This window comes from Lissotriton helveticus, chromosome 4_1, assembly GCF_964261635.1.
Source record: "Lissotriton helveticus chromosome 4_1, aLisHel1.1, whole genome shotgun sequence".
NCBI lineage: Eukaryota > Metazoa > Chordata > Amphibia > Caudata > Salamandridae > Lissotriton > Lissotriton helveticus.
This window is the reverse complement of record NC_136063.1, coordinates 214,373,628-214,401,076: the sequence shown is the minus strand read 5'-3', so window position 1 is coordinate 214,401,076 and position 27,449 is coordinate 214,373,628. Positions and strand designations below refer to the sequence as shown.

Here is a 27,449-nt window from a genome sequence, read left to right as displayed (position 1 = left end):
TTTACGCGCTGTACAAAAGGTGCACTGCGTAATCTTGTCTATTATAATTAATTATATATTATTGTAGACTTATTCTTGTATGCTCTTACTGTCTTGTCTTGTAGACTTGTCACAGACTTAGTTATAATTACAGTTACAGTCCCTCAATCTTTTTTGGGCCCAGAGCAAAATCGCTCTCTCTACTATAGTTGGAGCTGAGACTGTCCTTTCTTTGTTTTCTTGTTTAGCAATAGGGAGTCCAAGGGCAAAGGACAGATGTATCAAAGGGATCAAGGGACAAAGGGTAAAGTGTTACACCAGAAGTAACTAAAAGTTACTATAAATATAAAAAAACAAATAAAACAAATAAAAATAAAAATAAGACAATTTACAGATAGAGTTCCAGAGTAATTAATCACCAGGTCATACGACAGAGGGGCAGGAGGGACAGGGAAGACAAAAGGCACTGCAAAAAGGCACTGCGGTAGTCTTGTGTGCAAGCAAATTTTCCTTTCCTTTCAAACAGTGTCCCCCCCAGAAAGGTGCTAGTTGCCACTAGTCACAGTCCACTACTGCTATTAACTTTTTCTGGGCCCAAATTACAGGAGCATAGATATTGCAAGGTAAACATAAAGTACATATGGTGACATAACGTGGCAAAAAGCGTCTAGTTGCTTTCGCCGCTCAACCTTTTAAAACTTCCAATATTTTGCTGATAGTATGGCTCCTGCAGGCACAGTTTCTGCCTCTTTGCTTGCTCAGGCTGCTGTCCACAACGACCAGGCAGCACAAGGGGTTGGGCCCAACAAAGCCCAGCAAACCCAGCAAGCCCGACAAGCTGATGATAAAGGCCAGCAGAAACCAAGAACCGCAACTTAAGGATCTCTGCCGCTGTAGCAGCTCCTTGTAATAGGAAAACAGTAACGACGGCTCACCAGCGGCTCACAAAGCGACTCCTTACTCCTTACAGCTCCACCTTTGCCTCTGCAATTTTCAGGCAACTTTTCAGGCATCAAAAACCAGGTATAAACCAGGCATAAACCTCCGGAACTGAACCCCCCCAGCCTCAGAGAAGCACACGGCCAGAGCACAGCACAGCACACAGCGCTAGGCCCGCAAGATGCTGAGCTGGGCTAGTCTATGCTGGGAAGGAAAGGAGAGGCAAGAACCAACCAACAACCGGGAAGAAACCTGGAGCTAAGGTGGACTTTTTATGAGGAGCCCCAACTGCAGAACCCCCAACTTTGTTGTTCTTAGTTGCAGCTGCAGCTAGGGAGAAGATGCTCACGGTGCTCCTGGCCACGGATGCGGCGTCCTGCTCCCGATCCCCGCTCCTTGCAACTTCTCGTACTCAGTGAAAACGTGGAATGACAGTAAGGCACTAAGGCACTGTCGATTCACCTACAGCTCGGCTCCTCTTGCAGGCATGCTAGCGACACCACACAGAACCACACACCCTTCCTGAAGACCGCCTTGTAAGCCGCGCCTGGTCTCAAGATTACCGGGCCGCTACTGCGCGGGGTGTAACGGCAATGCACGAGCGGCAATCTGCTACAGGGTCTCCTCGGGTGTGAGCGAGAGCTGCAGAATCCTCAAATACACTGCTCAAAGCTCAGGTGTGACTCGTTTCAGTGATGTACATTCAGTGAAAGCCCTCTAACTTGTACAGATGATGTGCTTTTAGTGATTGCATTCAACCTGAACTCACAGTTTTTCTTTTGACCCAAGGTCTGGTTTTAAAAGCCTCTTGTTGTGGGTTTTGCAGGTTTGCAGGCGGGAGTAATCAGTAGCAGAACTGCAAAATTGCAACTCCGCAGATCTGATGCAGCAGTCCAAGCCTCCCTTGGCGCCTGCAACAACCTTCACCCGCAGCCGCGGGAGTTTCCGGTGATCAGAAACACCCTCCCCCCCCCAACGGGAGACTGATGTGAGACCGATGCTGAGCCACCAGGTGGGAGCTGGAATCAGCCGGAATCCGCTGTTCACCAGCAACAGCAAACCCGGAAAGCCAAGGCTGGAATCTGGCTGAAGCTGCCGCCGGTCCTCACCTCCGCTCCTCACCTCTGCTCTCCTCTCAATGCTGCTCTCCGCTCTCGCTCAACCGGCGCTCAATCAGAACCGGAAATTGCCACCCCTGTGTTTGCTACAACAACACATTTTGGAGGCAATTTGAACTCAAGTTCAATACCAGACATCTACAAAGTGCCATGAGTGTGTATGAAAAAATGCAGCAACGTGAACACTATCAACAAATACTTTTTAATGATTTTATTCAAAATATACACTCACTTTCACATGAAAAAACAGGGAAAATAAAGTGAAAATATACTGGTCTCATTTCAAAGGATGGGTATTGTAGCAGTAATGGAAAGATTTACTCTGTTGTCCCTTTAATACAAGGAATTCAATTAGGAAACATATACATGTCCAGTAAAATAACAGGATGTGTTTTCTCCAAAAGTAAAGGAAATATTAAAATGCATAGCTGCGAGCTAGGACATATGGGATAAAATACCCCCTGCCGTACAATATAACGAAACGAGATTGCAAGTCACCGAGAAGTTCCATAACCATTTAGAGGAATTAGGCTGAAGGCTGAGTTCCTTTATAAGTTTATGGAGTTCTGAGGTGACTTTAAATATCCTTATTATGTATCACATCATCACCTTTCCAACAAAATTCTCAAAACTTTGTGCATAACTATATCATATGAAAGAGCGATCATTTATGCAAACATGAAGAATAAAAATAAAACATAAAACATCTAGTACAAAATAAAACACCTAAAAAAACCTGTTAGATATTTGTTGCAAACAGATATTAGAAACAGTTCAATACAAGTCAGTTAAAAAAAAAAAGCTGCAGTTGCTCAGAAGGTGTAGAAACATGAAGAAAGTTTTAGCTTTTCTCTATTTAAGGAGTGCAACAATTAAACATGTTCTCTCTGCTTGTCATTATATGCTATTAAAATTCAGCAGAGGAAAGAAAATCAATGTTCCAATTTCTTTTTTTTTTTAAATAATTTTTTATTTGGTAATTTACAGTTGCAGATACAAAAAGATAAATAAACAATGTTAAGAATAGACTTCAATGGATGGCAAAAACAGTTTAAAGAAACAGGAATATTAAGGATATAACATAAAAGACGAAGCAACAAAAAAGAAACTATAACAGTTAGGTCCTAATTACACTCATTTATCCACAATCTCTATTGTCATTTTTCCAATTTTCAATTGGTTTCCGAATCTCAATACCACGTGCTCTAGACTTTATCCCTTTACAGGCGAAAATTGCCTTTTCTTGATTGTACATACCTAAGAGCCGGGACAGCCAAATCTGAAAGTTAGGGGGATCAGCATCCTTCCAGCGCGCTGTTAATGTAATTCTATATACCGCTGTGCCCAAGAAGAGTGATACTTCTTCTGCCTTAGTATGACTCAGAGTGTTATCGTAGCCGAGAATATAGAGGGTGGGAGATTCGGCTACTGAATGCCCGAACACCTCCTGCCAGAACCCAGCAATCATTGTTCTCAGTGCTAGTAGTTTATCACATTCATAGAGCATGTGTAATAGATTTGCCGCTGCTTTACCACACCTTGGACACTCTGAAGTGGGCCTTATCCCCCAGGAGTAGAGTTTAGCAGGAGTAAAATACAAATCATAGATAGTTTTATATAATTGGGCTTTCAAGTTAGAAGACATGAACAGCTGTGTTGAAAGTATCAGAGACATGTTGATATCTACGTTAGGATTATTTAGTTTCCTCGACCAACCCACTTCAGTAGATTCTAAATCATCTTGTTGGTTTTCAATTAAGATGTCGTAGATAGTACCTATCCTAGTTGAGGGTCTAGACATACAATCAATTAAAGGGATATTATACAAAGAGATATTAGCAAGTTTTGAATTTAAAATGGTGTTGATTTGTATAAATTTGAATACACTGTTGTTTGGGATAGCGAATTTGGATTGAAGTTGTTGAAATCTATGACTATAAGTGGGAAGCAGAAAGTCTCCTATTGTTAATACTCCTAATGTTTCCCAGCATCTAGAAATAGCGTCATATATTTGTGGTGGTAATATTAAGGAGTGCCATAATGAGATATATCTATTGTATTTAGGGATTTTCATATATCTCAAAATTTTCTTCCAAGTTTCCCATGCATTTGATATAACCTTGAACTTTACTTTCTTATAATATGAGGGTTCAACCTGTTTCAGTAACAGACCATTAGCCCTATCACCAATAGACAACTCATATATTGAAGGTATATGATTAACCCACACCGCATTTTCCAACGGTTTAACATAGAATAGTACCATCATCTGTTGTAGAAGAGCAGCCCATGAATAAAGTCTCAGATCAGGTATTGCCAATCCTCCTCTGGTGATGGGTAGTGAGAGCTTCCGAATAGATCTCCTTACTTTCCCATATCCCCACACAAATTTACTCATTTGGGATTCCAATCCCTTTAAGATGTTATCTTCCACTAGGAGAGGAATCGCTCGAAACAGATATAGGACCCGGGGTAGAATATTCATTTTGAGGAAATTGCCTCTACCGATGATTGAAAGGTGTAATCCGTCAATTCTTTTAAGATCTTTCTTTACTTTTTGGAGCAGTGGTTCATAATTAATTTTCACAATCTCGTCTATTTTGGCAGATATTCGAACTCCCAGATACACAGCGGATGCTACCCTTCTGGGATCAATGAAGTAGACATTATTTGTACAAATGACCATCGTTTTATCCCTGTTTAAGGAGTATCCTGATATTTGGCCAAAGGCTTGAGTAATTTGTTCTATTTCTAATATAGCCTCAGTGGGCTGTGTTGTTATTACTGCCACATCATCGGCGTAAGCTAATATTTTTGTTTGATAGGGTCCCAATGTAACTGGTTTAATTGCCTCAGCCTTTAGTAGTTTTAAAATAAGAGGGTTTATGTAGAGGGCAAAAAGGATAGGAGAGCAAGGGCATCCCTGCCTAGTCCCCCGAGATATGTTAAAAAATCCAGATTCCTGGCCCATTACCAATACCCTAGCCTTCGGTGAGAAATACATTGCTTTAATTGATTTCATAAGGCAGGGTCCAACATTATTTTGTTCTAGTATTGCCCACAGGAATGCCCATGAAACCCTATCGAAAGCCTTCTCGGCATCCAAGAGGACCATCGACATCTGGCCCGCCATAGCGTTTGCGGCATCAAACAGTGCAATAGCGCGTCAGGTATGGTCCGTAGTACCCTTGCCTGGAATAAAGTCATGTTGCCATGGGGAGACCAGATGTTCGATGGTCCCCCTGAGTCGATTAGCCAAGATCTTAGAATAAAGTTTTGAGTCGGAATTTATTAGAGAGATAGGCCGATATGATGAGGGCAGCTGAGGGGGCTTATCTTTCTTTTGGAAGATTACAATATTAGTTTCCTGCCAAGACCTGGGAGGGATGCCACTTAATTGAATTCCAACAAATAAATCACAAAGAAGAAGCGTTACGGTATTACCCAGAATTTTATAAAAATCGAGTGGTATTTTATCAGGCCCTGCGGCTTTTCCCGAAGCTAACTCTGCAAGAGCATTTTCCACTTCTATTAGAGTTATTTCTCTTTCTAGATCTAACCTAGTAACATTATCCATTCCTACTCCATCTTCATGCTCGATTGCCCATTTGGATAGTGTCTCTTTAATTACGTTGGGATTTACAGAGTCCTCATTTTTATACAATTTCTCATAATAATTTTGAAAACCTTCTAAGATGGTTTCAGGTGTTGTAAATTCTTGGCCTTCCGACTCGATGCGCGTAATTGAGTTAAAAGATTGACTTTGGCAAGTTCGAAGTGCCAATTGCTTACCCACCCTATCTCCCATTTCATAGATCTTATTTCGGTGGGATTGGTATAATTCAGCCGTCCTTTGAGTAAGTTTACTATTTATCTCCGCTTTTAGTATCGCCATATCTCTTAGAACTGAGCCACCGTCCCTTTTTTCTGTTATTAACCTAGTGTGCTTCTCTTCTAGTTCAGCTAGATTTTGTAGTTGTAATTCATTAAGCCTTGCCACCTCTTTCCTCTGTCCGGCCACATAGCTGATTGTCTCCCCACGAACTGCGGCCTTAAAGCAGTCCCAGACCATGTTTCTAGATGTGCTATATCGATTGTGATCGAAAAATTCCTGCGACCATTTTTTCATATATTCTACATATTCGTTATTTACAAGCAGTTTTTTGTCGAAGGACCAACTTGAGCGAGGTCTAGACATGTTGCTTAAAAAAAAAGTAAGAGATAGTGGATTATGGTCCGAGATAATTTTTGGTAGTTTACTAATTTGTGCCAGACTAGCCCGATTATTTGACATTAAAATATAATCGATACGAACATATTTATTGTGAGGGTGAGAAAAATATGTATACCCTGGGTCTTGACCCTGCTTTAGGTCCCATAGATCGACCAGACCTAAGCTATCTTTTAGTTGGGAGACAGCATTATAAGCTTTTGGCTTGCGGCCAACATATTTTAGTTGCGCTTGTTTCTGTGGTGCACTAGCTCTAGTTAGAGAAATATTAAAGTCCCCACAGAGGATCAGTACCTGAGGCCAGGATGCTAGTTCTATCTCCAGGTCATTAAAGAATGTGGGATCATCTTGATTAGGGGCGTAAATGGAGCATATTGTGATTCCACTCTTGAGCTCCACGATCACCCACCTGCCTAGTGGATCAGCTTGTTTACGTATAGCCTCCCCGAGAAAGGATCTTGCTAGTATGGCGACCCCCCTTGTCCTCGTAGTTTGACTAGTACAGACCAGTAAATTAAACCCCGGGAACTTCAGTACTTCCCGTTCTGCCCATGAAATGTGGGTCTCCTGAAGACATATTATATCAAATGCATTTGTCCTTATTAGCCCCCACATTTATTCCCTTTTTCTCCTATCATTGAGCCCTGCCACATTCCAAGAACACATTTTTATCCTAGCCATATTATTGTGTTATTGTATTTGGCTCCACATCTGCTATAAAAAAGAAAAAAAAATGGAAGCAAATCAAACAAATCCTTAACATTATTAACATTAGTGTCACAATTTATATTCCTCGTAGTGCATCTGGAACTGTAATCACCATATTTCTGAATTTTCTCCCCCCTCCCTCCCTCTCGACCCCAACTCCTAAACCCACCCCCCCCTCTTCCACCCTTCGAGACAACCTGGGTTTTGGCTTACCCAGTTGTTAATGGCTGTGTGGTCCGAACGCTTAAGCTTGCCCCAAGCCTGTTAATTTTACCATTCTAGAAAAAGTCAACCATATAACAAATAACAATAGTTTGTCAGCACTATCATATTATTTATATATTAGTATTCTTTGCCAAATATTCTAATCATATTTGATCAATAAAGTGTTCATATCATTTTGTTAGGCAATTTATAAGTGTTCGTATCATATCCATTCCATCCCAATGTTTTAGTTTTTTTCTCCCTTCTTACGTTTATTAGTCATTATTTTGTTTCACTTTCTCTGCGACCTCATTGAGGTAAGCCTCTGCCTGGATTTCGCTTATGAAGCTCCTCGTTGAGCCTTTGTAGATTACTTTTAATCGTGCCGGATTTTGCAGAAAGACCGTAGTTCCCAGCTTTTCAAAGGGTGCGAAGAGTTGTCTCATTCGCCATCGTCGTTCTACAGTTGCATGCGCAAAGTCTGGTCTTGCAAAAAAGTTAAACCCCTTGTATTCTCTTTTTGCTGTGGGTCTAGCCAAGTCGTATATAATGTCACGTACTAGGAAATTTCCAAAATTAACTAGAAATGCTCTGGGGTATTGTGGTGATTTATCCGAGCGTTTTGATAATGACAGAGGAAAGCGATGTGCACGACATACTTCCCTGTCCATTTCCCAGGAATTGAGTTCCGGGAAGGATGATTTTAAAAGGATGGACATGAAGCCTCTTGGGTCGCTTCCTTCTGCGCCCTCGGGGATCCCAAGAAATGTTTATCGGTTCTTTTTCTTTCTCTTTTACTATCTCTTTTTCCTTTATTTTCTTTTTCGATTTTTCAGGTTTTTCGGTTTCCTTGTGGAGTTTCTGTTCATTCTCGATGGCTCTCTCTCTCCCATCTGGTTTGTTACCTCTTATGTTGCCTTCACTATTTTCATCGTAGCTTTCCAATTTCATTGCTTTAAACAGCTGCTTCATGTATGCTTGGCCACCTTATCTGACCTTCACCTTGTCTGCTGGCTTTGGCAGCAGGCATTGTAACATCAGAACTCAATTGTAATAACTTACAGTAGTCGAGTTCTGATGTCTTACTTTATAATCGGCTGAATAAAATTAGTGCGCCACTAGTTGCTGAATACAAAGAAATTATCGACATGCATTTATTTATACAGAGATTACAGAATCCCATGTATTATTATAGTAATAGAGACAAGCGTTTATAAAGGGATTGCCGAATCATATGTAGTATAAGTGTTTAAAGAACAGAGGAACAAATAGAGTGTTGGTGTTCCTTTTAAACTTTTAAAGCTTGATTATATTGAATATTAAGATGTACAAGTTTTAAATCTGGGCTAATAAACGTTTCAACTTTGCAGTGGAGTCCCCATACCTGATCATTTACAAATTGTGCGAGCATGTCTTACAGCTAGTTTGGAAGAAGGCTGGTGTCTGTGTCTCTTCAAAAACAGAATACGTCTCTAATATTGTCATATACTGTTGTTTGCTGAGGTTTAATTTTCAGGGAAAGTAAAGAAAATCGAATTCAAAATTGTAGGGTTGTGTGCATTAAACAAGTATTGGCAAATCCAATACGCTTCATCTTTGAGCGCTTTTGACTTGGTTAATGTGTTTTTTAGCCATGTTGTAAAGTAGCCTGGCGTGGCTAGACATTAAAAAAAAACGATATGACATGGCTGCATCATAGCACCTTTTTTTCAATGCTGGTGGGGAAGGAGAGACATTCGTGAGGCAAGATGGAGATAGGGTGTGTGGGTGGCAACAGAGAAAATGTAAAAAAAAAAACAGAGTGCTATCTTGCAGCTGAGCTTGTCATATCATTGTGCTCTTTTTTATTGCTGGCGTGGAGGGAGGGTAATCCAGGAGGCAACATGGAGGGAAGGAAGGAGGGAATAATGGAGGGCAACATGGACAAAAAGTAAAGTTGCATTATAGCACTTTTTGTTTGTTTTGCGGGGCAAGAGGCAACACCAAGTGGGGGGCTAGTAGGCAACTTGGATAGAGGGATGGGGATGGTAGGCAACTCCAATAGAGAGGTGGGCGGGAGGCAACACAGAGAGAGATACAGTGTGCAGGATGCCAGTGAGCAACCACATGCACTTGCACAGAATTATTCCACAAAAATAAAATAGTAGCTCCCATAAGGAAAAATGTGGAAGGAAACAAGTACTTTGGTCAAGCTCCAGGGGAGGCTCAAAGAGATGAAGAGAATGTAGCATTGGCACATACTGAGCAAACAGAAACAAGCAAATGAAGGTGATGATGAAACTAAAAATGGTAAGCAATGGGAGGGCTCTGAGCCCACTGGAAGCTCAAACAAAGCTTTACTAGTGACAGAGCATGCACTGTCTAAAGTGAGGTCTAAAAAGTAATGATTTAGCACTAAGGCATACGCATTGAAGTACTGGGAGGCAAATCACCACAAGTACGGTTTTCTAATGAGACTTAATATTGCTGTTAAATTTTAAAGAGCGAGGCTAAGTGTTTGGAATCAGCACTTCGAAATGTATCATGCAATCTGATATCTTTGTTGGTCATGAATTCAGTTTGTGCCTGTTCAAAATACAAAATGTTGAAAGCTAAATAATGAATATAAATCATTTCAGTGCAGAACTGTTTCTACTCAGGGTAGAGGTGTGGCGCCGCGGCCAGGGCGACTGACGCTGGAATCTGGGGACCACGGTTCGATCCCCGGCTCCGGCGGCAGGTTAGCCCAGCACCATGTGACTCTGGGCAATAGCTCGCTTAATCTTCCCGACGGCCCCCAGCGCCTAGAGACCCTTACGGGTGATTGTGCGCTTTACAAATGTGGACTTTACTTTACTTGTAAAAACATGGCTATTCTATTTAGACAGCAAAATGTCTATCTGGAAACCTAATTGCCGTTTCATGTAAATAATTTTTAGTGTCCAAAGTCCGCGTTGCAGTAGGCTTTATGGTTATTGCAGCTAGATTAGATTTGAGGCCAGATGGAACCGGTGAAAGGAAAATAAAATCTTTATTTTTATTTCAGCTGTATGACTACATAATGTGAAGTTGATCAAGCGCACAGAATCATCTTTAAAAAATATTTTGTTTTTGAAACAATTCACTGAAAAAGCACAGTTAAATGTTAGATACGGATCAGAGAAACTGAAAAAAGACCATGAAATGGGGCAACTACTGTATGCAATGCAAACTATAATTCCCACCACGAGTTTTGTTTTGGTAGTCAGCTTTTTTCCCCTGTGTCGTTGAGCATGGTGGGAGGTATGCATTCATTGGCATTATCAAGCAGGGCTGACTTTGATGCTGGTGGCGCCCAGTGTGACAATCTTTTTTGGCACCCCTCCTGCCCCTCCCCCTATATGACTTCCTTCACAGATTCCCTCACTACCACCTGACAAAAGTGTCCCTTATCTTTCCATGACCTCTATTTCAAATATATTTAATTTGTTTTAAAGTACTTGTAAAGGCTGGCTTTTCTAAACCACCCAGCTATCCTGCTCCTAATATAGATCTGTTCTTTGCAGTAGGCATATTGACCCTCTGTGCTACTTTATGACGAGTCAAAACTTCCACTGTACAAAACTCCGATCTCTCTCTCTCTCTCTCTCTCTCTAGCAGGAACATTAATCAGAAGAGTTATCATTACATTTTTATTGCTGCCTGAAAGTTGGACGCACAAGAAAACTCTGCTTCAAGTGCTTTTTAATCATATGTTATTGCTATACAGATCGCCCCTCCTAAGGTCCTGGTCAGCAACCAGTGCAGCCACACCGGTCGCACCACCCTAAAGCTGGCCCTGTTACCCAGCGTGGTGAACTGGGCACTGTATAGGGCAAAGTAAAAATGAAAAGGACATAAGTGAGTCGTATGAGCCTTCCTGAACCCCCAGACTATTCTGGAGGTAGTGCATCACAAAGGAATTACAGATTGAATCAAAATAAACATGAAAAAAAAAGTTTTATGGAGGATTTCTTAGTACTGTACCTCTCAACAGGGACCTTCCTGGGGGTAACAGGATTTGTGGCTCTTCAGCAGGATTTAAAAATCGAGATTTTTTTATTTTTTTAAAAAGAGGATTTAGTGCACCTTAGCTGTCCTTGTGTAATGAGCACATATGGGGGTTTGCCAGCAGCAGGGGTTGGGCACAATCTCCACTGTGCATGTCCCTTTGCTGTTCGCAGTGGAAGTTTGCCACCTCTGCCACGCTGGGTTGGATGTCAGGCCTCGCCCAGTGAGGTTTAGTGACTTGCTGTGGATTGAGTTGTATCCATGTGCAGTGGGGTGTGGCTGAACGGGTTGGGGTAAAGGTCTTACTGAGCACTGATTTCAGCTGTGCTCACTCGTGGTTTGCCACTAAGAACAGGTTGATCACAGGACCTGGCAGGCAACTATTCTGAAAGAAGCATTTGCAATGCAATCGGCCTCGCCTTTGGAACCTTATAAGTATTTAGCTATGCAGCACATTATTGTGGGAACAGCAACATTAACTCTTGTACTGTGCAATAGGCAGTAAAAGGGTGCAGTACCACAGCCTGTCACTAGGGGTACATTGGGATCTCTTGTGGCCTGTCTCTGGTAGTTCTCACTGCCCTGCTTCTCAGCCCGACACAGTAAGAGCAACTGGGGCCGCCTTCGCCTGACCTTGCTCCACTGTCCAATCTCACTACCCGCCACTGTAACCACCACATGGGTCCCCTAACCTGCCTCTGTTTCTGCTCGCCATTTCTGTCCTATCTCACTGCCAGTCACTGTCCACTTGGCAATGCTATCTACAGTAAGCACCACCGGAGACCCTTATCCTGCTCATACTCTCTGTCACTCACTGTCCCACTGCCAGCTACTGTCACCCTTAACCTGCCCCTGCTCTTATTGACTGCCCTGTCCCACTGCCTGCTATTGTCACCCTCAACCTCCCCCAGCTTTCCCTGACTGCCCTGTCCCAGTGCCTGCTGCTGTAATTAGACCCGTTTATAATGCAAACGAGGGAGTAAATAGGACCAAGTGAACCATCTACCAACCAGCCATAGGGACCGTGAGTTAAGGAGGCTATGCCATCAGGAGCACCATTTCTTATCCAAACTGCATTCTGGGGGTTGTGGTTTGAGTGCATTTGAAGATAACAAAAAAGGCTAACAGCTGAAAAACTGCCATGCACGGAAAGAACGTATGACAAGAACATGGTGTTCCTAATGCCATAATGTCATTGCCACCGAGTCCGGTGCTCCTAGGCATAGGCACGTTCAGAGATGTTCCAGGGAAATAAGCAGGGCATCGACATAGACAGACAAGGGACACATGAAACAACTATATGCAGCCATGTCTGTAAAGAAGCACTAGCAGCAAGCCAAGAAGGGGATCCCAGAAAACCGAGTAAATACTTAAACTGTAACCGGAAGAGAGAAAAAAAAAATCAAGGAGAACCCTAGAGTCAGTGCTTTAATAGGAAATACAGAATTGTAAGTACTCCATTCCGTACGGTACCTGCCGTATAAAGCACCCCCTAGTGTACAAATACACAAGAAAGAGCCCAGGGGAGTTGGGGGTCATTAGCCAGTGAAAGGGTAGGCTGGTGAAAGACTGGCACTTACCAGGAGTGTTACCAGTGACCTACTGAGGACCCGGTGGAGGGAGAAGGCTGTTCTAGACTAGGCTTCAGATGACTTCTGCCTGGGCACAGGCACCCCCGGACAGAGGCAGGGCAATGTAAGCACTAACTTTCGATAAAGGGGTCCTCCCCGCTACGTCCTCTTCGGCTCCACGAGTATCTCAAACAAGCACTGATGCATTGTTGTCCCTTTCCAGCATCTATGCACCCCTGCTCTCCAGCGCACAACTTAATAGCGCAAAGACGAGCTATTTAGCCGCAGTTTAGTTTTTCTGTAAAGGTTTGCACTGCCTGTAGAAAAGCCGAACATTGCCTAAATAATGCCTGAGCAAAACAAATGCCGAGAGCCAAGACTTTAAATACATAAAAGGGGCGCGGTCCAGTGATGTGGTACCAGAATCAGGCACAAGCAGTGGTTTTGTATAGGCTGTCTGGCGCCACTTAGAAATTCTCACATTCAATTAACTCCAAACGTTATATATAACGGTGCTATAAGGTAGAAGGTACCACTTTGATCCTTCCCAAAAGTAGGTATAAGCCTCCAAACAAATTGTAACACTCCTTAGCGCACGTCTATCATAGTAATTATAAGTGTTTCCACATTTTTGAAACAATCACAATGCGTAGATGATATTAGTACATCAATATGTGTTTATTCTTGTTCACTTTGAAGTTTTCCACACAGCCAGTACCAGCACGCATCTAATAGCTACAGCACCGACTTGGCAGACAAGAGGAACTTGGGCGCCCGACTGTTGCCAGGAACAGCTGCCGCCACTGTGAAGGACTTTGATTTCGAGGTGCGGGTTTGTTTTAATGAGGAGAGAATCCAGGTTAATTAACAAATCATATCGACTGAAATGCAGTGCTGCGCAAAGAATATAAAACGGCATTTAAAACATTGGATTTTGGAGAAGTTTGTCGAAATGGCAGAATACCAAAACCCTTACTTGAATTGAACTACTACGACTGAGCAAGAAAGTTATCGAAGTTATCGAAGTGACCCCCAGCACAAGGTACTATTGGAAGGCGTGTGTCAAGATGCCGTAGGATAACATGGCAATAACTTCCGGAGAAAAGTCGAATACGCACGCACACGTCAGACGAGGAATCGAATCAAAGCACCACCAAAATGCTTCAAGCACACAAGGTAAATGGCAGCATCACACACGTTAAATGTCAGCAACACACTCCCGAAACGTCACCAATACCCAAGGTCATGTCTATCTGCTGAAAAAAACTGCACGGATAGACATGGGTACCGCCAAAGAAATGAGAAAAAAGTTACCAAATTAAAGGTTTATGAGGCTATGGACCACGAAGGGCAGCTCGCAGGTTTGGCTTCACGCGAGCAACAGGGCTGCAGGCAGGGCAGCGGCCGCGCGCCCCAGCACCGAGAAACCCCCCGCCTCCCTCACCCCTGCCCTCCCCCCCGCACCAAGAGAGAAAGGCAGCAACGCAGGGCGAAAACAAGCAGCGACCCCGGGGACACACCACGTCACAAGCACCCCCCCCCCCGGAACGGACCCCCCCCACACTCCCTCCGCCCGCCCGCCAGCACAAGGCACAATTACCCCACCAGCAGCGACCCCTCCACCCCGACCAAGGAGCCTCCATACCTCAAAAAGCGGACGGGCAGCCACCGCCCGAAATCCACGAGGGAAGGGGGGAGAGGGTCAAGTCGCCACCGCGTCTAGGAACAAAGAGGGCGCTTGACCCTCGCCCCCTGGAACATATAGCATATCTTGCCCCTCCCCCTGGATGAAGGAAGTGACATCACAGGGGGACCATTTGGTCCCCCCAACACTAGACCGCTTATGGGTCCGTGCCATCCTCTGGCACTAAGGGTGGCCGCCCTCGTAGGTGGCCACCTTTGGTGGCCCGGGGCAGCCAGTCAGGGAATCCACGAGCGCATGGACTTTTGGCGCATGTGTATGATATAAGGCAGCACGCGCATGTAATGGGCACTACTTTAAAAACAAGCATTTGCAATGCAATAGAACTTGCATGTACGCAAGTTCTATTGCATTTTAAACGGGAGAGCGATCGGGCAAAAAGGTGGACACAGGAGTGCGGGGTGGGGTGGTGGTGGCCAGAGAAGTCACTGACTGCGAAAGGGGAGGGGGTGAGCCACAGACAAAATTGTTTTGAAAGTAAAGGGGCTGATAGCCTCGTAAGTGTACAAATTACGCCATGGCCGTCAGGAGGAGGGACTTACAAGTTGAAAACCAATCGAAAGGCAGTATTTAGGCTGTAAGCACAACAAAAAAATGGGTGAGAGTGGGCGGAGCTTACTCCATGCTTCCCCACTATAGTACATACTACATACCCCGCAAAGCGAGCAGTGCATGTGCTGCAACGCTAGACTAGACATAAAAACAAAGTGCTAAAATGCACATGCAATACCAGAATAAGGAGAATAGCATAGAATAAGACTACAGTGAAAACAATAGAAACAATGTATAAACAGACAATTAATGAGCAATTTGTTAAACAATGTGACCTATTTAGCTCTCCAAGCAATGAAGTGACTCAAAGGCTATACTCATGTGACCCAACCTCACCAAGAGGTGACTAACTATCATCTGATTACAAAATCCTTGATTATTGCATGTGGTGGTCTGGGCAAAGAGGCAAGTTTTTCAGGATTCTCCTATACATCAGGAATAAACATGTAACATTTGTTTGTACCCTGTATCTCACATCATAAATCAAGAATCATGAGATGTAGGTACATCACTCACCCTCGTTGGAAGAGATCCACATTATGGAATTTGTGAAGTTCGACGGAAAACTCAACAGTCCCCTGCACCTCAGACATGGTGGGGTGATTCTTTTCAGCTCATCACCTAAACAATCCAAGAAAGAACAACAGTAAGATAGAATTGTTTATTTGAGAAAAGATACAAAAGTTTAGACATGTAAAATAAATCTAATTTACTAAACTGTGATGAATAAACCTATTTTGCAGGTCACATGAGGCAACATAGATTTTCTTCACTACTTTTACCCTCAGAAGTACATTAGTTTAGAGTGGGTATGCCTCTTTCATGCATTGGTACAAGCAAGTTAATAAGAGAAGGTTTAGAGACATTCAAGGTTCATTTAGCGGTGGGGTAGACAATTTCATAAATATTCTGACGAAGTTATTACTTCCAAGCTTTATTACCTAAAATAGAGTAAACTGTGCTTCTGAATAGTAATTTTTTTATGCTTTAATATTTGTTGTTATGCAGCTATGGATCTGAGATTTTGGTTATCGAGCCTAAAATCCCCAAAATGTGAATCTTGCTATCTTTCATCAGACTACCTGAAAACACAATGCTATGAGAGTACACTGTCTTAACTTTAACATCACAGATAACCCTGTAGGTGTCGGTGTTGCAAGGACACGGCAATATGATGGAGTCAGTGTAGGCTTAAATTTTGTGAGAAATTGAGTTGTTGGTTGACTGGGGTGAGAGCCCTGCCCAAGTAACAGCCATTAGCCCTGGCCAGGTGAAGAACAAAAAAATCACTAAATTCACCTGTGCTTAACCATGGGTAGTTCAGCACAAAAAGCAGTCAGACTTAACTTAAAGGCCATGTGTAAAGTATTAATGCAGGACACAAGAACTAATAAAGTAAATACAAAACACATGAAAAATCCCACACCAATTTAGAGCAATAGATTACATTTTAACAAATGACACAAATTTACTCAGTAGAACCGAAATTATGAGTTTTTAAAGTTTTTGTAAAAAACTGCTGCCAAAAAGATGATCAAAGCACCAACCGCGAGCATCTATTCACACAAGACTTTATCAAAGTCAAAACATATGGCTGACCGTGATGAGCATGGGTTGGATACAAGAAGTATTCTGATGGTTGCATTCAAAACATTTATCTTGTGTCCTGATGGACACCTTTTAAGTAATAAGTTAAACAAGCATTGGCATAGCCAATAGGTCTTGCAGTTTGGACCTTACAAGTGTTTAGCCATGCAGCACATTATCCCCGGTGCTGTGCAGCCAGAGATTGAAGAGCTATACATTTAATACACGTTGGGTAATGCAACCTGATTGAGGAATACATGCTTGCCGCAGGAAACATTTATAGGCACATTCCTAGGCTTTGTAACACACAGACCGAGAGACAAGTATTTAGATGCAAGTCAAGAGCACTATAACATTCTGTGTGGGGTTGCATCACTAGAGTATTAAACAGTCTATGAGGGTGTTTGGAAACTTTCAGCAATAGAAAGCATGTACAATTTTTGATCACCAATTTACTCCCTTACTCCTGTGTTAGACGGTCTTTGGAAGGATGCAGGGTTAGGATTCAATTAAGAAAGGAAGCTTGGTGGTCCAGGAAGGGGTGACAACAATAAATGCGCTAGGCTCGACCTAAAAAAGAGGTGTGAGGGGTGTCATTTATGCTGTTGGCTAGAGCTTAGAGGTCTCACTTTTAGGTTTTGCCCTTCATCTCTTTAGTAATGCCACCTCACAGCTCGGGGTCATCACACACAGCGGACACGGTGTAACTATAAGAGCCACCTTAACACAAAATGAGTTTTCCTGCTGGTGTCTGACTGTACTGGCCTGTGAAGCGCTAGTACCCAGAGCAGCATAGAGCTGATAATAACTAAGCAGTTTGTAGCTTTCATTAGTTCGAACAGGCATGAGAAAGCATTCATTATCCTAACAAAAGGGAATAATTTCTAAGAACATTAGGACAAATGTCAAAACTCTACTCTTGGCAAGATGCCAGGCGATGGTGAGGTGGGGGCAGAGAGGAGAGGGGCGCTGCATCATCATAAACAGTCTCAGCGGCTATAACTGTAACCAGCCGCGGCCCGTGGAGGGAGTTCGGTGGGGCAGGAAGGCGGTGCAGGGGAGGGGCAGGGTGGGGGGGTGGTAAACAACGGAATATGGATAATTGCAGGTAAGTAAACAATTTAATAAATAAAACGAATTTCGTAGCGCGCACTGAATCGCATTTTGTGTTTTATTTATTAAATTGTTTACTTACCTGCAATTATCCATATTCCGTTGTTTACCACCCCCCACCCTTCCCCTCCCCCACACTGCCTCCCTGCCCCACCGAACTCCCTCCATGGGCCGCGGCTGACTGCAACTGAGGCAAGCCTGCCCCAAGCTCAGAAATGAGCTGGAAGTTGCAATTCCCCAATTTCCTCACCGGACTCCCCACAATGCCCCCTACAGCCCCCTACAGCCAACACGTATTATGGTCAGTTACACATGAGAGAGCACAAAATCTGAAAAATGTATAAGTACACCATATTTACAAGCACGTAGTGTTAGTTTAAATTGTATTGCACACGAGTGTTACATTCATAGTGTGAACTTATATAAGTGTGTTTAGCTAACATAGAGGTACTTATGTTAGAATGATGTGAAATCTCACGTTTCTCATGTTAAGTGATTGTGTGTAAAGGAAATGAAACCTAGCAAACCAATGAGACTGTGTAGGCCGCAGGGCAATTCACAGTAAAGATAAAGTGCTGCTGAACTGATGTGAGACGTGGGTAACATTGTTTTCTAGAAGTATTTAATCATAGAATTGAAATATATGTTTTATAGAGATGTGTTGCATTATACTATAGTAATACGTGTTAGTTAAAATACTGTTTAAACCAAAGAAAGGAAATGTTTTAGAAGACAGAAACCGCTTTGTGTAAATCAACTAGGCCTGAAAAGACCAAGTCATTCTCTTTGATCTAAAATGTGCTCGTTAGGGGAAAGTTGTGCTAGGCACTAACTGAGAATTCTTACACATGTTTTATGGTCCGAGATATGGTGGAGGTTGGAATTTGAGGCCCACAGTACATGTGTCTGTCGCAGGTGCGAGGAGCCCTAATCAGTACTATGATGAACGGTTCCTTTGTTCAAGAGAGCCAGGCGCAGGCCTGGAGGAGTCTTCAGGAATTTTAGGGGGTACTGTCTCGCTGAAGAAGAAGCCTGGGAAGCAAGGTCAACTTTAATGAAGAGTCCCGAGGAGCACCAGTATGGAGTTTGCCGCTCAAAACTGCACCACGTGAGAGGCGTCGACATGGGCGTTCCTATTGGAAATGTGATTTTGTATTAGGGATAGCACCACGGGGTGGAGAGAGGGCAGATGATCTGAGGAGCCTTAGAGAGCGGATGGGTAGGCAGATAGATAACGGAAAAGACTTCGACTTTGAGACAAAGGCTAGGAGAAGTGTGTGATCTTCTTTGGAAGTCACCACTGCTGACACCTTTTTTTTTAAGGTAAAGATCTTGTTAAGTAGGGATGTCACTTAGTCTAGTGTAGGGACAGACTAACTTATATTTTTATTTTCTGTAAATGACTCTCAAGTTGCAACTCACAGCGATTCTTGCAACACTTATGCTTTTTGAGATAGTTTTGATAATTTCCTTTTGCTGATTGAGAATATTTAGAGAGTACCTTTTTGTACTAATACCTGTATACCTTTTGAATCTTATTCTGAGATGTTTGTATCTCCAGATACTTTTGACTTTGAATTAAAACTTTTTAACCTTTCCCAGTGGTAAGTGGTTCTTTAGAGTGGTTTAATTTCCTAATTGACTAACCTAGTAGTAGATTGTCTTTTACTCAATGACAGGTACCAACGATTCAGTCGACAGGATTAGGGATCTGGTAAGGTAACTAGAGACCAGAAACCCCGCGTTAACAGTTGGTAGCAGAGGATGGTTATCTTCTTGAGGAAGGTAATCTAGACTAGGTTAGCTTACCCCAAGGCCCCTAGAGCTAGACATCGAGAGATGAGCAGCGGAAGAATCGCGTGCCGAAGAAGGTGCTGACGGTGCGAGAAAAGCAGCAGTATCGGAGGAGAGTGAGTATAACAAGGGTCATGCGTGAACAGATTGCGGTGTTTTGTGTTGTATTTGTATTGTAATGTCTTGCGGAGTTGAATGCCTGTAGCGTGATTGTGAGAAGGTTGTGAGCGCGCGCAACCTGGTAAAATCTTAAGTTCGGGGTAGAGCTTAAGTGGTTCGGGTGTATCGAACATCCAGAGTAATTGTCGACCAGAGTAAGGAGGTCATGAGGTACCATTGACCGCCGCAGAACCGAGATAGGGGGAGTGCAAGAATGAGTGTGTGAGTAACGGACGCTGGTCGAAAGTTACTGTGTGTAAGTAACCTATCAGAGAAGGCGATTGTCTGGACGTAAACGGAAAGACATTTCGCCAGTTAAGGTGACAATTACAGATTGACTGTGGGCGTACAGTCAAAGAAAAGTGATCGCTTGGACGGAAGTAATCATTTTTTGAAGTATGAATGGGACGCATGCATAAACGCGGAGACGAGCTGAAAAAGGAGGGGAACTGCTGCGAAGGGGGACGAGTGACGTCGGCAAGAGCCGCGCTGAGATAGGGTGGATAGCGAAGAGCCGCGACGCGATAGGACGGTTGGTGTGACGTCGGCAAGAGCCGCGACGGGATTGGGCGGCTGGTGCGACGTCAGTGAGAAGTCGCGCTCTGATAGGCCAGTTAGCGAAGAACAGTGCTGAGATTGGTGGATTGTCATCAGGAAGTAAACAAACCGGAGAAAACAGAAACTAGTAGATTGAAAATGAAGTGTTTTAAATGTTTGAAGGATATTTTTAAAAGAAAAAGGAGAGAGTCTTTTTACGGGCAAGAGGCACCGCCAGAGGGTACACCAGCTTATTATATGGCAGCGAATGTTGGGCTGCATACGATATTATGGATTGGGTATTGGAACAAGCTTACGGAAGGGAATGAGGAAATGTCGTTCCCAAAGTATGGGACGTTTAAGCTAGAGGTGTTACATCGGCTAAAAGCAACCATGTCCGCATTAAAACCCCCGCCTAGACCGACCCAGTTTGAGGCCCTTAGCGCATGGATTAGGGCGGCGCACGACAGGAATATGAATAGGCGTCAGGAAAGGCTGACGCGATCAGTAAGAGCAGTGCGAGATTCCAAATGGGATGAGGACGCCAAGAGATGGAGGGTACAGGCTATTGAGGTGGATAAGTTGTACCCAGTGAGAGAGGTGGCAGGAGGAAAGAACCTCATGGAAGAGGATGAGGAGAGCGACTCGGAGGACAACTTGATAAATAGATTGCTGATAGATAGACCGCCTCCGAGAGTTGGGGAGATTGAAAGTAGAGGACTCGCAAGGGAAGGTGGAGCTGCCATAGAGGGGTATGTACCACTTCCTACATCGGAATGGACACCTATCAAAGGTGGGGAGACACCTCAACATAGTACAGCACAGAGTGTAGTCGGAAGGTTTGTGGTACAGAAAACGCCAACCGCAGAGAGGGCTGAAACCTTTGGATTGCCAGATGCTCTCCAAGTACCCGTTACCATAGGACCCATAGTATCGATTTACAACCCAGAGAATGGGAGAGAGGAAGAACAGATACGGTTAGACAGAGAAAGGGTTGAGATGGAAAGGAGGAATAACACGACAAATGCCTGGAAGCAATTGCCAGGACCGGTAACGTGGAACACCCCATTCGAACCAACAGTGAGTCCCGCAACAGAGCAGGGGGGTCAAAGAGGACCGATGGACCTAAGGGGACCACGTCCGAAATCCTTTAAAGAGTTAAGAGTTGACTTGAGAGAATGGGATGGGTCTGCAGAAACGCAGAGCAATAGGTCAAGAGCAGAAGCTGAGTGGGGAAATCGAGGCAATGGGACAGTATCTCACTGCGGGGCTAGCGAAAGCAGTCAGGGACGTGAGGGTCAAAGCCAGGAGAACAGAGGAGTAATACGTCCTAATGATGGGAGGGACCAGCAGGAGCGAGATGATAGAAGCATGGAGTGTGAAGAGATGTCTCGGCTCTTTGAAAAGGGTGGAGACCAAATGGTACTAGCATACAGAGATAGGTTTAGGTGCACTCATCACGCGCCAGGGGAGAATGTGCAACACTGAAATAGGGAGAACAATGAAAGATCTTGCCATACATCGGGTGATCAGAGGTCACAGACCAATTGTGAAGAAAGGGGGAGTAATGGAATGTCCTACCATGAACCCAGAGAATACAGGCATGAAGGGGAAGGTGGGACTATGAGGCACAATGGAGTGTTTCATCATCCACCCAGAGAAGACGGAACAGCATGGGACCTGGAGGGGTGGGAGCATGGGAGGACTCCACGTAACTCACCTGAGCCCAGACGTAGGACTCGGAGCTGGGATGGGAAAGATGTGAATGGACCCCCTAGAGCTAGCGTACTGAAAGCTACAATAAAGGCGAAAAGACTTGATGTCACCAGTTTAAAATCTGATTTGGATGAGATCATAGATGGTACGTTGGCCTTAGAAAGGATCGACTTGTATGAACAAGATGAGTTGCTGTTCATAGCGAAAGATGTTACTCGAAAGGCGAGAGCGACTCATGAGAAACTGTCTGAACTGGCAGACAGGTACACTGTAGATTTGTCCAGAACAAAGACCCTACAGAGTAACCATAGGTTACAATACACAGATCAGGATTTAGATGAAAAAAGGACAACCGGATTGAAAACACACATAAGGGAACTGATTGCAGGAATAAGGGCGTGGAGGGATCTGGACAAATGGGAAGAGAGGTGGTCCAAAAGGGGCACTGTCAGACGGAGCATGAGTGTGATGTCTCCGGAAGGAAGGGTAATGCAGATGGAGGCATTCCCTTTGAGAGAAATATCGAATGGGAATTATGTACATGTACCCTGGAGTAGAGGAGATTTAGCTGCATTTACCAACTCATTTCCGAAGTTAAGGGACAATCCAGTAGAGTGGTATAAGCAGGTAGAAAGGTTTGTAAAGATCTCAAAAGTATTATGGATTGATTTGAACACTTTGTTTGACATCGTGGTCCCATCTGACTTGTGGACATCGTGCAAGACTAGTGTTGAATGGCCAACTACTGAACCAGTGAGGGATGCTCAGACCAATGGACCGTCTGAAATTGTCATGCAAAAGTATGAAAGGGTAATAGCTTGGCTGAAAGATAAGGTACCACCCCAGGACATAGATTGGGTAAAAATAGACCGAACGAGACAAGAACCAAAGGAGACAGTTCATGAGTTCTATGAAAGGTTGTTGAAAACATTCAAACAATACAGTGGACTCGATGTAATGGATCCCAAAGATATAGGACAGTTTGTGTCAAAGTTTGTTTTGGGGTTGAGACCTGATATTTGTTTGATGATTCGGCAACATTTAATTTGTTGGCAAAACAAACCACTAGATGAAATTTTAAGGTATGCCAGATACTGTAGCGATGAGATAGATTCCAAGACAAAGAAAATGAAGGAGAAGCTGATGGTGGTACAGATGCAGTCAGCCGGAAAGGGCGGACAGCAGAAACAGGGAACGGGGACAATGGGACGGAAGTCAAATGGTCAGAACAAGGATAGTGAAGAAAGTCAAAGACCTAGAATAGATTTTGCCACTTTAAAGAAAACGACAAAGTGCCACCAGTGTCACCAGGTGGGACATTGGAGACGCGAGTGTCCCTTGAACCCTGAAAGTGGAGAATTAGAATTAGAACAGGAAGTTCAGGAGGTTCCAGTTCAAAGGGCGACAGTCCCAGGAAGCAAGGTGGTCAAAGGGGGAACTTCGGCTCCACAAGCTCAGTTTACACAGCCACCAAAGATCGCGACAGGGGGAAAAGTCTATAAACAAATGCCTCTTTTTATTGAAGAAGAAAAATGTTATTACATTGACCCAATGACCGGTCAACGTGTGAACAGGGAAGAGGACTGTACCCTCGGGGCAGTTCTAGAAGTAGATCAGAGAGGGCCATTTGTTGAGGCAGAGGTAGCAGGGTGCCCGATGACTTTCTTGGTGGATACTGGAGCTACTCGATCAACTCTGAGATCAGCAGTGGTTCCTGACCTACCAATGTCGGGGGAAACAATTCAGGTGGTTGGAGTCGCAAATAGAAGAATGACTAGTCCTTTGACAGAACCAGTGTCAGTGAAAATAGGGAATTACACAAATGAACATCAGTTTGTGGTATGTGATTCTAGTCCTGTATGTCTGTTAGGGAGGGATTTGTTGTGCAAATTGAATTGCACCATATACTGCACCCCTCAGGGTGTGGAGGTACAGACCGCAGATGATGATGCTACCTTTAAGATTGCCAATGAGAGAACATGTATAGAACTGTATCCTACTCTGACTGTGGAAGACCTTCCTTGTGACCTAAGAGATGCTGTCTCAGCTGAAGAATGGGATTTTACTGGGGAAGAGATAGGACTGATTAAAGGGGTGGAACCAGTGAAGATCATGATAAAACCGAACGCTGAATTTCCAAGAACGCCTCAGTATAAACTGTCCCAGGAAACGATTGCAGGAATAAAACCTGTGATTGATTCAATGATTCAGCAGGGAATACTGAAAGAAATCGTGGGTAGTCCATGTAACTCCCCGATTATGGGTTTGCAGAAACCTAGTGGGAAGTTCAGAATAGTTCAGGACCTTCGAAAGATTAACAACATTGTGGTTTCATGTTGTCCAGTGGTACCGAATCCATCAGTGATACTGTTTCAAATACCATTCCAAGCTGAGTGGTTCACAGTGATAGACCTTTGTCAAGCCTTTTCTTCCATCCCATTAGATGAGGACAGTCAGTATCTTTTCGCAATTAAAATGGAAGATCGCGCCTTAACATGGTGTCGAATCCCACAAGGGTTCACAGATAGCCCTTCGATCTTCAGTCAGCTGTTGAAGAAGAACCTTGAAAGTCTGGTATTGCCACAGAACTCGGTTCTGGTCCAGTACATAGACGACCTACTTGTTGCGTCAGAAACAGAGGAAGCTTGTAAGGAAGACACCATTGCTTTACTGAATCATTTAGCTGGGAATGGACATAAGGTATCTCCGAACAAATTACAGTACTGTCTGACAGAAGTACAGTATCTGGGTCACCGAATAGAGAAGGGGAAGCACAAGGTGTCTCCAGACAGGATAGAGGCCATCATGAAAATGAATGCGCCAACGACACAGAGAGAAGTTAGGATGTTCTTAGGAATGGTTGGTTACTGCCGACAGTGGATAGCTAACTTTTCACTGAAAGCAAAACCTTTACAGAAACTGACGCACAAGGAGGTGAGTGATCCGGTACCATGGGACAACGAGTGCCTAATGGCGTTCCTACAACTGAGAGAAGATTTGTGTCGTGCTCCGGCTTTGGGAATGCCAGATTATGAGAAGACTTTCTCATTATACTGCTGTGAAAGAGAAGGATGTGCGTTATCAGTGTTGGTGCAAGTACACAGAAATGCCCGTAGACCAGTTGCATATTTTTCGGCTACATTGGATCCGGTAGCCGCAGCGTTGCCCGGATGTCTCAAATCCGTTGCTGCAACAGGTGTCAGCATTGAGAGGTGTGAGAACATAGTAATGGGACATCAATTAGTGGTGTATGTACCACATTCGGTAGAATTGTTAATGACAAGGACCAAGACGCAGCACTTGACCAATAGTAGGCTCACGCGCTATGAGCAAGTTATTCTTGCTGCAGAGAACGTGACCCTTAAGAGGTGCTCGGTCTTGAATCCTGCTACATTGATGCCACTTCCTAATGATATAGAAGGCGAGGAATGTGAAGATCACGATTGCCTAGATGTGACTGAACTATGCACGAAGCCCAGACCAGATATTGTGGATGAGCCGTTGATCGACCCTGATGAAATTTACTTTGTTGATGCTCATGCTTAAGAGACGATACTGGTCGGTTGAGAGCAGCTTATGCTGTTTGCACCATTACTGGAGTTGTGGAAGCCGCTTGCCTGGAAGGAGTACACTCCGCTCAGGTAGCAGAAATCATTGCATTGACACGTGCCTGTATAGCAGGTAGCAAAAAGAGAGTCACCATCTATACCGATAGCCAATATGGTTTCGGTGTAGTTCATGATTTCGGGCAATTGTGGTCTCAGAGGGGTTACATGACCTCCTCTGGTTCGCCAATCAGAAATGGGGAATTTGTACGACTACTGTTAGAAGCATTGCAAGGTCCAGCTGAAATTGCAGTGGTCAAGTGTATAGCTCACACTAAAAATACAGATTTTGTGTCACAAGGAAACAAATATACTTATGAAGTTGCCCGCTATTGTGCGGAGCAAGGGTATACTTTCACAGAGGTGGAAGTAGGCGGGGCAAAGGAAAGAACGGAAGTCAATATGATGTTAGAGACCGTAGATACATGGGAAGATCTGAAACAAATGCAAGAAAATGCACCTGAGTCAGAGAAAAGGTCCTGGGAAGCAGCAGGTTGTGTGAGAAGTGAAATGGATTTTTGGGTTTCAGCAGATGGAAGAGCAGTGTTACCAGAGGAATTAGTGAGTCCAATGGCACGACAACTACATGGTCCAACACACTTAGGAAGGGATGCCATGCTGAGAGTATTTAGGCAAACTTGGTATTGCCCAAAGTTCAGGATTGCAGCAGAAGCAGTCTGTAGGAGATGTGTCACATGTCAGCAACTGAATGTAGGGAAAAGAACACCAGTTACCATGAGTCACATTGGGAGGTCTGGGGGGCCTTTCAACAGAATGCAATTAGATTTCATTGAAATGCCTAGAGTCAACCGCCTTAGGTATGTGTTGGTGGTTGTATGCATATTTTCCAGATGGGTCGAGGCATACCCTACACGTAGGTGCGATACACTCACCGTAGCAAAGCTGTTACTTAGAGAATTGATCCCGCGCTACGGGGTACCAGGCTCTCTGGAATCTGATCGAGGAACACATTTTAACAGTGAAATTGTGAAGATGCTCTGTGCCGCATTGAACATTGATCAGAAGATGCACTGTAGCTATCGACCAGAGGCTTCAGGAATTGTGGAGCAGATAAATGGGACACTAAAGTGTCGAATTGCCAAAGTGTGTTCTTCAACCTCCTTGAGTTGGCCAGATGCTTTGCCTTTAGTGTTGATGAGCATGCGCAGCACACTCGACAGTAGGACAGGTCTCTCTCCACACGAGGTGCTGATGGGGAGGGCAATGAGGCTTCATTCTGTACCAACTGCGACACTATTAAACATTACAGATGACCTGATCCTGGATTACTGCAAAGGACTGTCTGACGCCATTCATTCTGTGTCCTTCCAGGTGCAGGCTGCTGAGGACCCATCTTCAAGAGAGTTGTGTCATGACCTGTGCCCAGGAGAGTGGGTGCTGGTGAAGAACACGTCCGGAAAAACTGCCTAGACGTGCGCTGGAGAGGACCTTTTCAGGTCATACTGACCACGAATACGGCTGTCAAGTGTGGAGGCCTGCCGAATTGGATACACGCTTCCCACACCCGAAGAGTTCCAGCACCCCTAGAAGAAACAGCTCCTCTCACAGATGAGATCCAGCTGAAGACGGTGAACCATTAGAGGAGATCAGCCAAGCTGTGGGGGTGTCTGAAGAAGTTGGGAGCGTTGCAGATCCAGAAGAAGAAGGGCAAGGCGGTAGCGAAACTGAAGCTGCAACAGAAGGAGAGAGCTGTTGTGAATGTGACTTGGAAACAGATCAGGAACAGAGTGATCAGGAACCGAGCAGGAGGGAAAGCAATAGGAGAACAAGAAGTGGGGCAGCTACTTGGCCTGAAAGAAGAAGGAGGCCGTGCCTGAAGCTAGCACGAGAAGAAACTCTTGCTCCTATATCCGAAGATTCGGATCTGGAAGAAGGTGTATCGGACCAAGAGCAGGATGGTCTAAG

General features: G+C 44.1%; 1 protein-coding gene across 1 annotated transcript in view; it reads right to left on the bottom strand.

Annotated features, from left to right (window-relative positions):
• The window catches only part of FAM135B (family with sequence similarity 135 member B), a 1,359,155-nt gene that overhangs the window by 671,723 nt on the left and 659,983 nt on the right, over positions 1-27,449 (bottom strand). Inside the window, exon 4 of the mRNA XM_078686705.1 lies at positions 15,529-15,633. Within this exon, the coding sequence (XP_078542831.1) occupies positions 15,529-15,605 (77 nt within the window). The 5' untranslated portion in view covers positions 15,606-15,633. The remainder of the gene's footprint in view (positions 1-15,528; positions 15,634-27,449) is intronic.